The sequence below is a fragment of the Hevea brasiliensis genome, chromosome 16 (genome assembly GCF_030052815.1).
Source record: "Hevea brasiliensis isolate MT/VB/25A 57/8 chromosome 16, ASM3005281v1, whole genome shotgun sequence".
NCBI lineage: Eukaryota > Viridiplantae > Streptophyta > Magnoliopsida > Malpighiales > Euphorbiaceae > Hevea > Hevea brasiliensis.
In genome coordinates this window covers 34,176,681-34,188,140 of record NC_079508.1, presented here as the reverse complement: position 1 = coordinate 34,188,140, position 11,460 = coordinate 34,176,681, and the positions used below count along the sequence as shown (strand labels likewise).

The 11,460-nt window shown below is 33.9% G+C and overlaps 1 protein-coding gene across 1 annotated transcript; it reads right to left on the bottom strand.

The window, feature by feature from the left end:
• Positions 1-3,041: 3,041 nt before the first annotated feature.
• On the bottom strand, positions 3,042-9,807 carry LOC110631543 (protein argonaute 4). Its single transcript, XM_021779408.2, has 21 exons — positions 9,387-9,807; positions 8,859-9,289; positions 8,641-8,777; positions 8,469-8,566; positions 8,282-8,379; positions 7,968-8,124; positions 7,761-7,877; positions 7,576-7,683; positions 7,406-7,468; positions 7,190-7,303; positions 6,942-7,107; positions 6,754-6,866; positions 6,509-6,646; positions 6,248-6,378; positions 6,026-6,091; positions 5,241-5,304; positions 5,032-5,143; positions 4,879-4,952; positions 3,966-4,060; positions 3,831-3,862; positions 3,042-3,580 (listed from the first exon to the last, which is right to left on the bottom strand). Exons 1-21 carry the CDS (start codon positions 9,618-9,620, stop codon positions 3,405-3,407), a joined length of 2,724 nt encoding a protein of 907 aa, XP_021635100.1. The 5' UTR covers positions 9,621-9,807; the 3' UTR covers positions 3,042-3,404.
• Between the last annotated feature and the right edge of the window lie 1,653 nt (positions 9,808-11,460).

The window sequence follows — 11,460 nt, the reverse complement described above, 5'->3', positions numbered from 1 at the left end:
ACACCAAGCCCAGAAATGCCTCTAACTAAATGAAATTGTTGACTCAAATCGGGACACCAAACTGACCTGCACCATTCTGCCCAGAATTTTCTGGACTAAAGCTCACCCGACCAGTTTTGGCAAAATGGCCATAACTTGGTCTATAAAAATTCAAATGCAATGAAACCAATGGCAAAAGTTTTATAAGACATAGATATACAATATTGATCTTTTAACCAAAACCCAAAAACCTAGGGAACTAGGTCAATTGACTAGGTTAAATTAACATATAAATTCTAGAAATTTTCAAAAGAACCATTTGACCTCAGAACACACATTTAGCTATATCTCCTACTAGAAAACTCCAATTGGGTTGGGCCATACAGATCTAGAACCCTAAGAAACAGGGCTCCAACTTTGTTTTAGACTTGGTCCTCAAATTATGAACATAAGAACTCCAAAATGGGAGTCAAATTTTCTGATCTAAACATGAGTCCTGGTAGAACAGGGTACATGAGTCCAGGCCAGTAATTTGGCCATAATTAATTCTACAAAACTTGAAAAATTGTAAAAAAAATTTCTGAGTGACTATAAGACATAGAGAAACAAATTCTATGAAGGGAGTGTGGCCAAACAGTAGCCACATCCTAGTCAATTTGCTATGCAAAGACAGTGCACCAAATCTGGACCTAAAGAAAAGCCCATAAAACAATTAGGCATATGAGATGAAATGAATTAGAATAAATTGTTAAGCATAAAAATAACATGAATTAATGAAATTATAAATACTTAATAATATTATTCTGCCCAAAGTACACCTAGACTCATTTATATAGCTTGGATCGATTGGTATACCAATTAGGGACTACATATTGCGATCACGCTTACGGGGATAATCATTGATGACAACATATGTCTAAGATGATTATTCTACTGGCTTTATGCCTGCCCGATGGCCATAGTGCCAATTTTTATTATTACTGGCTTATGCCTGCCCGCTGGCCTTGTGCCTGATATGACCGTTGTATACTTGATAGACATACGGCTGTCTAATTTGTATACTTCCATGTATCCAGTCTTTATAATCTGTCATAGGTTACTTGGGCACAGAAATGAGTATAAATCCTTAATTGAAATAAATACATGAGAAGATTGTTAAGGTGAACTTCATTGAATTAAACATAAGACACATGATAAAAAGACTCCGATTAATTTATTTTGTCCAAAGTTCTATAAACATGTAAAAGACCTAGAAAATTCATAAAATTTTATATTTTCCTATAAGAATGCACGTAGAATAATTATTTCGGTTATTTGTTTATTTTTATTTCAATATATGCACCACTAAGCATTATGCTTAGCGCGTTGGTTCTTACCACGCGTAGGTACAGGAGAGCCACAGCAGCAGCAGCAGTAGAGCCTAGACAGGACTTGAGCAGATCTGCTACAGTGTAGATTGTCACCTCACCAGTTCTTTTTGGTAGGGCTCATGTATAGTTAGATTTTGTATTTTAGTTATTGTATGTAATAAATCAGATGGAGATATGCAACTAAATTTTGGATTGTATATAAAATTGTATATTATTGTGAGTAATGTTATATGAATAAAATGCAGGTTTATTTTATTTGAAAATATTATGAGTAATGTTATGATATGGTACATGAACGATTAACATGAGAAATGATGTGACAGAATGGGATAAAAAAAATTTCTACACATAATATAATATAAATGAATTAATATTGTACATGACAAGATAGAATAGGGTGCTCTGGCATCGAATGTAGCACACTTTGCTCGGCTACACTATAGACCGAATAAGGGGTGTTACATAATGATTATCTAATTATTATTATAATTAAAAATTTAATTTTCTTTAAAATATCTGCTATAAATTACAATCAAGTATATTTAAATTTTTGTGAGAAATTAATGATTAATTTTTTTTAAACACATTGAATTATTAAAGGTAATACTTATCTATTAATTTTTAATTTTTTAAAAGAAAAGAGTCAACATTAAGTATTTTCTATATTTTTTAAATAGATATAATATAATTATTAAATATAATTATCACATGTTATTATGTTCTTAATTTTTAATTTAAAATGTCAATTACAGTAAAATCAAGACTTATATTTACTTTAAAGAAAATTAATATTTAAAAGATTTTTCTCTTCCTTTTATTCATTTAATAAATTTTAATTTACTTTAATTTTATTTTATGTTTATTAATTTTTATTATTTTAAAATGATATTATTATTATTATTATTATTATTATTATTATTATTATTATTATATGAAGAATAATTTATGATCATTCAAAAAAATTTATGGCTATTAAATTCATTGATTTAAGAGCAATCGATAACTTATTTGATTAAAATTCATTTCTTACATTTTAGAATTTTAATATTTTATATAGAAATATTAAAAATCTTTTTAATTGGAAATTAATATATATATATATATATATATATATATATATATATATATATATATATACCCAATATTTTTAAAGAACACCTGAAAGTTACTCTATATCATTGTCGTTGTAGTGATCTTAAAAAATTTTCAAATTTATTTTTAATCCTTCTAACCAATATACTCACTAATATCTCCAACAGCAATGCTAGCAAACTCTAATTAACCTGATTTGTTCAAAGTATTGGGTTGCATTCATGGATTAAGGTAATTGAAGCCTTCATTGTACATTGTAATATGTAACAAGTGATTTTCTTAGGTCTGCGTCACCAACTCTCATATTCATTACCAGCAGCCAAGCATTTAAAGCATGGGCTAACAACACTACCGACCTAATCAGGGAAAACGCCTTGCCCATCTGAATTGAATGATTAATGATAAATTTTAGTTACCTGATCCCATCTCCCAGGTAAACTATATATGATACCACCTACTTTTCCACATTAACCAAAAAGCAAATCATTCACCTCATCCATCTTAAGACTGTTAATAAACTTTCTTAAAATGTAAGTGGTGGTAAGTACTAATGTTCGGCTAGGGGGTTTCTTTTGACTACAAATTGAGACAAAGTCCACAAAATCCAAATCTCTACTCGTACCTCTTAACCATCAACGTATGCAAGTAACACTCCAAAAATTTAGGCAAAATAACCAGCAATACAACTGAAAGCAAAACACGGCCTAGTCATAAAACAAGTCTTCTTGTTAAGCCTTACAAGCAGCATCAAAAGGTGAACCAAGAGGCTCAACAAAATAAAAAGCCTAGGTGCAGGGATAGTTCTGTCTAACAAACTAATAGATATTAACCTGCAGGCGGGGTTCAACTCCCAGCCAAGGAGCATCAAAACCCCCACCCCCACCCACCCACCCCCCGGCCAAAACCATGTACAAGGTATCTTCAAGTTCCATATTTACTAGACCAGATACTGGCTCAAAAGCCTCAACAAAAGAACATAGAATCGCATACTTTATCGTCCAATTTTGGCAACTGAGGGACAGGAACAGCTCCAGCAGAGGTTACACCACCATGGCTTGAGGACGTCTCAGAAGTGTCTTCAAACTTCATGAATGTTCCCAACTGGGTGGCAGCCAGGTGAGCATAGCATATTGGCGCAACTACAGAAAAAGCACACAAATATAAGAGGAATAAATTTAATGAGCTGGAAAATGAAAAGACCACCGACTTAATGACTATAATGGTTCCTGCTATTATGATAACAATATTATCTAACAGGAGTTGCTAAATAGATTACACATCTACACCCAAGAGCCAGGTGAGGGGTCCATGGCCATCAAACACAATTGTCATCTTATCAATGAAATTATCCTATCACAAATAACACCAGCATACGAAGTCTAAACTTACCTACAGATATGGCTGTTGTACTTCTTTGATACCTGATATTATATGCGCAAAGATCATTCAGATTAATCATAATAATACCCAAGATGATAAAACATATATTTACCCACCATGTGCTAAAACTAAAAATTTACTTACACGTATGACAAAGAATGCACTAGGTCCTGAAGATCATCCACTGAAAAGCCAACCTCATCTAATAGAACATGGTAGTGCGTGGGCCTTGTAGTTCCCTGAGCGTACATGTACAAGAAATACAATGAACTTTCAATAGATGCCATAGGAATATCAAGCAAAAAAATATTTATTAATTGATTTAATTAACAAGATCACAGCATGAGCATACAAAAATTAGTTTACATCACAGTAATTTATGTTGCATAACAATTTTACAGCTGCTACCCTCTTTCAAAGCAGAAAATGCTTTCAAACACAAGTAAGTTTGAGAACTTCACAAGCACACCAATTTCATCCATAAACCAAATAAAGGTTATCACAATACCAAGAAAATAACGAATCAATTACAGAGAAAAATTACGCTTATTTGCAAGAATATGTACAAGTGTTTTATTAAAGTAAAAACTTCCAGAACATATGTAATCGTCACCATTGGATGAAACACAGTCATAACAAATCATAAGAAGCCAATACCACATTTTTTAATGGTTGAAAAACAAACCAATACTTCTCCTAAAAAAATATGGGGAAATGCTACCTCATATTTTAAACGCAAATTTGTAGGATGCTGGCATTTCTAATTACAGAGAATAGTTAAAATCCATGGCCTGGCATGTGCTTACCTCCTAAACACAGGATAGCATAAGAACAAAGGGCAAAAGGGTATTCCCATATTTCCATGGTCCAATGTAATTTTCATTGAAAGGAATGCATAATTCTCATTCCTTGGAGTAAACATTATCCTGTCATGGCTTGGCAATTTAATTAAATTGTATACTAGGGCCAGTTTATAAAGAACCAAAAAGTCGCAATGAAACAACATCAACCAAAGCATTATTCATATAAAATATCACAGCATTTTGTCAATACTCACAATCATTCCAGCATGTGCACAGAGATAGAAATCATTGTTCCTTGGATGACAGACTTTATTGTCTATGACAGTACCTGCAAAAATAAAAGTATAAACCTCACTCCAAATATATGAGAATACTTAGAAGTATCGACACATCATTTAGAGTATTACCAGGTGGAACATTATCAGGAGATCCTGGCTGGAAGAATTTTGTATGGTGGTTTTTTTGAGCAACAATCACCACAAACTTAGGGTTCCATTTCTCATCAAGAAACTTGCATGCCTGGAAAATTCGATATGGAGTTTTCCATTAAACCAAATTAATTAGAAAATTTACAGCTAGTAAGGCAACTTGTCATTTGAAGGCATTGAATTCAAACCTCAATTATCTGATCCAGTTCAATATTCAATACTTGATTGAATTGAGATTCACTGACGCCATCCCTATACAAAAGCATACACATCAAGACTGGATAGACTTCAAGCAGGCATTCAACTAACATGAACAATGATCTAACAGCCAAAAGGAAGCACATTGAAATAAATATTCCATAAAAACTTGAAAGGACAACTGTGACAAGAAGGAAAAGAGGACAGGGTAGGGAAAACTATAGAATCATGCAATTCTTGAAGAATTAAGAAACCACTGACAATTTTGACAAATAAAACATGTTTTGCACAGAATGACCAAAACAAACTGCATTGTTCATCCAAAAAAGCTAATTGATGCAGAATGACATACACCTACATCAATACATACAAAATAATTATGTATAAGAAGTTGTAACCATATTTTGTTATATAATTATATCTTAGACAAAAGTACAATATACCATAGCATAACGTCAAATACAGATAATGACTTGCTGGCACAAAAAGGCACTATAACACTTGGGGCACACCTACATATTTTCATACAACACATATCCAAAGCAACTACCCTTTCATTTAGTTAGTCCAAATATCCATTGGTTAGGGTTTCTAGATCACATGTTCCATTTAATTACCCTTTCATGAATTCATGTTAATTTCTCCCAAAGATTTTTTTTCTTCTTTTATTTATATATCTTAATTGACAGAAACAAGCACGGCTCTATTAGGATGAGAAATGAAAGTAAGGCATTGTTTTTTATCATCCATTGCAGAATGTAAAAGAAAACTATACCTGAACATGATGATCTGATCAGGTTTCCTTTTCCCTGAACTACTATAGAAGTCCAACAGAAGCTCCCTGGAAAAGGTGGAAAAAAGTATCACAAAAGCATTCTACAAGAAGTTAAGAGATAAAAAGTACTCTCTAAACATGACATTCTATAATTCTGCCTTCTAATTTCAACTACAAAGAAACAACACATCTTCAACAAATTATATATTGTTCCAAATTCACCTAATCATCCCTTGATCTTGATTGTCAGATACTCGTTTAAAAAGGGAGTCAATCATCTCAACCTTTGGAGATTGTGTGCGAACAGATGCCCTATATCGAGAAATCAGAGGCCACTGCCTGGAACTGACCACCTATAATTTCAAAAATAATAGCACATTATAAGTCAAAAAAAAAATTACATTAAGTCAAAAGCTTAATTGCTCACAGCAGCCGTTCAAACTAAAGAAGTACAACCACTAACTAATAGCAACAATAAAGTACCGCAGCAATTGATGGGACATCAGAATGCCCAGGCGAGCCATGTGACACATCCATCCCAAGGATAATCGTAGGAACCTTGGAAACAACTGGAATAGAAGGTGTATGCTCCACTGCTAACAAAGAATTTAACCCACCAAGCTGCAATAAATTCAAGAAAACACAGACCAAAAAAGAAGCTTCACACGCCAAAAGTGGGCAAGAAGAAAGCAAAGGTCCTAAGAATCAAGAGATAACAAATATATCACCTTTGCATTGATCTTCAACAGAAGATTAGTCAGATACTGGTCATTGACCCTCTGTGGAGCCAAGCACTGAGTGAAAATTCCAAAGTCGGCAAGATTTTTCTTCTTCCAAGGACCTTAGAGATTGAAATGATTTTCGGTAATCAGAAAAGAGACTTCATTATTGAAAAAGACAAGATCAAATCACCAACCATATATGTCTGAGTTTTTCCTCTCTGGAAGTAAGCACAAAAGAAACTTTGGGGCACTAGGAAGCTTAGACTGTATCTCCTCAAACATTTTCTCCACTCTAACTGTAGGTGGGGCTCGTCTGTACTGTGGACTCTCCTCAAATGCATCAAAAGGAGGCTCTACATTCTAGAAAACACAGCATAAAAGAAATCCATTGAGTTGCTAGATTATAAATGTTATTAATTAAAACAAATATGGGGCAACTTACAATTCCTTTCATCTCTGCACATCTTGTCAGATCTCGTACCAGGTTGCGAACATCACAACGTGCTGAGAAGTTCACAATAGCCCATTTCTCTATGTTACATGGCTGCACAAGTCTCTGTAAAAGAAATACATGGCTTTAGTCAGAAAAGAAAACGAAAACACATGCTATAGTCAGAAAAGAAAGAATCCATAATAAGGAAGAGAGGGAAACAAAAACCTTATTATTAAAGTTCCAGCGCCCATTTCGGGGAAAGAAATCCTCACCATTGCCTATTTTTAGCTGTCAGGGAACAAAGCAAAAGTCAATGTAAACTTCACCAGATCAGACTTCAAATAACAGAAACAAAATCATAGATAAACCGACCAAAATAGCACAAAAAAAGTTACCCTTGGAGCCGGCAAAACACGGCCTTCTACTTGGGCAAAACTACTACTGATAGAAATGCCACATGATCGTAACATAGGTTCAGAATCATATTTGCTAGATTTCAGAGCCTGCAACAAGAGTGATCATGATAGTATATTTACAAAGGTCAAAATGGCACTGGATATGATTCAGGGAAAACACCTACATTTGATAAAGTACTCATCCTCTCATGTGGCTTTTGTCTTGATCTCTCGACCAAAGAAGCTCTTTGGAAAGTATTAAGTGCTTTTGTGTAACGTTGCAAGGATACCAAAGAACAGAGCTAAAAAGAAAAGAAATAGCAGAAGAAACGTTAACCACCATAAAGAGAGTTAGTGCACATGCAGATTGAAGAATAAATTAAATGGTTCACCTCAATTGGAATATAAGTAGGACGCTTTGGCTTCCCAACATTAATGCATGGCAAATCCGCAGAATACCTTAATTCTATATGGCGATGATTAACAAAATATTCATAAACAGTTAATTCAAGAGGTTCGCCATCCCCATCCCTTCTTTTTAGTTGAAACCTACAAAAAGCATTAGAAGCAAAAGCAACATATTGCAACTCTTTAAGTTAACATATTGCAACTTTTTAAGTTGTGCAGTGATGGATGGCAAAATATAGTCCTTGAATACAGAGATATACATTTATGCAACAGTTAAAAAAAAAAAAAAGAAACATACGTTAGCTCTTTGCAAGGTCTCTCACTCAGACCAGTTATCTTGTACTCTTGATTGGAGGGGATAGCCTTGATCCTCAGGTTTTTTAGCGTTCGTTTTGCCTGTCGACAGATCCAAGAGTCAAGCCTCCAAAAGTGAAAAGGAGAATAGCAAAATGACAAGAGACAGAAATATGTACAATGGTTTCTACCTTAGTCCAGTCAAGTTGAAAGGGGTCTCTCGCATTTTGGTTGGCAATTAGAAAGTCCACAACAGGACCAGGCTGAATTATCATGGTTGTAGATACATCTAAAGAGAAACGCACCGAATTCAAGAAAAATCTAAAATTTAAACGTTATAGTACAGGAGTTAAACATCGATACCAATATTCAGAGACAAGCCCCCCTGAGTGGTTCTAAAACTTGAATGAAACCCTCTACAGCCCAAAACACCACCCCCAACATCTGCGAAATTCCTTGGATCATTATGAAAAAAGTTTTGGCGAACAAGGAGGCAGCCCCTGCAGTAATAGACACAATTGAAACAAGTCAAACCCTCACAAATCAAAAGGGTTGTAGAAAAAGAGCAATGTTGGAGTTACTGTTTAGCCGCATGCTGACGCAATATAATATCCAGAACCCTTATGGCTTCTTGAGAGTTCTCTGACTCCTGTCCCCGAAGGGCATTTGCAATGGCTTGCATGGGTATTTTAGCAGCAAAACTGATCTCCACTTTGAATGTTTTGGACTGATATGGTCGTCGCAACCTCTTCCGATCACTGTGATTTGGACTACCATGGTCTTCAGGGCTTGCATTCCCGTTGTTTCTGTTAGACGAGATGTCCTCAAGCACAACGGTGAACTCAAGCTTGTTGCGCGGAAGAGGACCAACAGTGAATAAGCTCTTCTCGCCATCATATGCAAAGTGCTTCCCATCTAACTCAGAATCGTAAGTTTCTTGAACTCGATCAATGACCTTCCTTCCAACGCCTTTTCCATCAACAGGACGACCATCTTCATAAAAGAGAGCAACCTGTTTTCCAACAAAATACCCAAAATTGAACCTACACTTTGCCAGATAATGAAGCATGCAGCAGAAAAATTGAGATTGAGACAGAAATTTAACTTACACTGTAATGGAAGAAATAGCCATCAACATTCGTCACATTCACTTTGAAGTGGTTAGTAACAAGAGAAATCTTCTGGCCTTTGGATCCTAGACCACGCCTAGCTATCGGAACCCTAACAGCCTTCTTCTTCACCAGTTCAGGCTCTGCTCGAAGAGGAACAACATCCGGCGGAACAACCGGTGGAGGAGGCAAGTCGTTCTGCGACCCATTTTTATCTGGCTCAAACGACTCCATTACTTCTTAGAATTCAAAGTAGGCTAAGTCAGTCAGAGACAGCGGCTACAGTGGTGGAAAGGCAGTGGCCGGCGAGAACTTGGTTGACCGTAATCTCTCTCTCAAGCGGCTACCGAGGTGTTTTTTTTTTTTTTGGCAAAGCTACTTAAGAGATTACAAATAAAAAAAATCTCACTTCAGTAGGGAGGAGTGATGATCAGACATGAGAGGATAAATACTGACAGCGAAATTTTCTAAACTTAGATCCAACGGCTATATGGAGATAAGGTCCAAGATCCAACGGTCAACATAAGTCAATCAGAATGGATGGTTTGGATCAGACAAACATAAATAAAACCATTAAACCAACGGTTGAGATGAAAACTTTTTGTTTCTCACCTTTATTTATCCGCTGCAACCCAAATATATTACATTATCCAATTTACTATAATTCTGACCATTGACATTGTTGATTTGTTTTGATTTTGGAACAAGTCCAATGAATGAATGGTTGCGAACAATTCAAGGTGTTTGCAGTTCAGTCCCCAAGTGTACGGTGGGAGAGCACTATCGCAGTTATGTCGCACCTCGATTCTTTCGTGCATCGCTTAGGATACTGTAGTACTTGGCTTGTGTCCTACCCACTTTTTTAATTGACGATTTTAGGGCTCCTGAAATTCCATGCGAAGTGTAAGAATCCAATTTGGTGGAGGGTAACTTGGTAAAAGGACAAGGATAGAGATGGTGTGATATAAAAAGAAAGTAGAGTTAGGATTTGGTGGGAATTGAGTGTGTGGGGACCATTTTATAAAATAATTTCATAAATCCATTGGCAACCATAAATATGATTTCCAAATCCAGCTAGATTGTTACACTCTTTATGAAGAGTGTGTGTTATGACCAAACTTTCCTTTTAAATATATTATTATATTAATTTTTATGATTTCAATGATTTTTTAAAAATAATTATGAAAATTTAAGGTATATGTAATTAAATGTATTATTTAAAAATTTATTATATTATTTTTTTAATTTTATTTATGTAAGAAATATCATTTATATTTTATTTTTACTTGATGAAAATATATTTATTTTTATAAAAAACATAATTATTATAATTTATTTTTTATTGATTAAATAAATACAGATTTTATATATTTCTAATAAGAAGACATTTCTAACTTAAAAATTGCAAATACCAAAAAGGATAGACCTGAAATCTAGCATTATTTTTTATTCTTAAAAGGAAAATAGACATCACTAACAAACAGAAAAGGATTACTTAAAAGAGTAGCAGCAGAGTCCTAAATTAATGGTCAAATAAAAGAATGACTGGTAAAAAGCTCGCACGATGCACGGGACCTTTCATAGTACGAGGAATTATTAGATGTGCCCGGTGCACATACACCTTCTCTCACAATTATGTGAGATCCACTTTCTATATAATAGGAAGGACTCACTTTCTGTGAGAGAGGGAGCACTATTTTTTAGTGCACCGGGTGCACTTAATAATTAGCCTCATAGTACATATAAAAAAAAATTTAAGATAATATAAATAAAAATTATAATATATCAAATTTTTTGATATTTTAAAAAATTGAAAAAACTACTTAAAATATATAACACTAGATATGAATCTGTCTGATCTTAAGTTATCTCATTTTAGGTTAAATTAATAATCCTTCTAAAATTAGTTCTATAAAATATGATTCAAATGAAATTAGTAAAAATTTAATAATAAAGATGTTTAAAAGGAAAATAAAAAAAAATTATTAGCATAAAAGATAATAATACTAAATATAAAACTTAAATATTTACCATTAAAAAATAACTATTATAAAGATAATTAATTAATCTATAT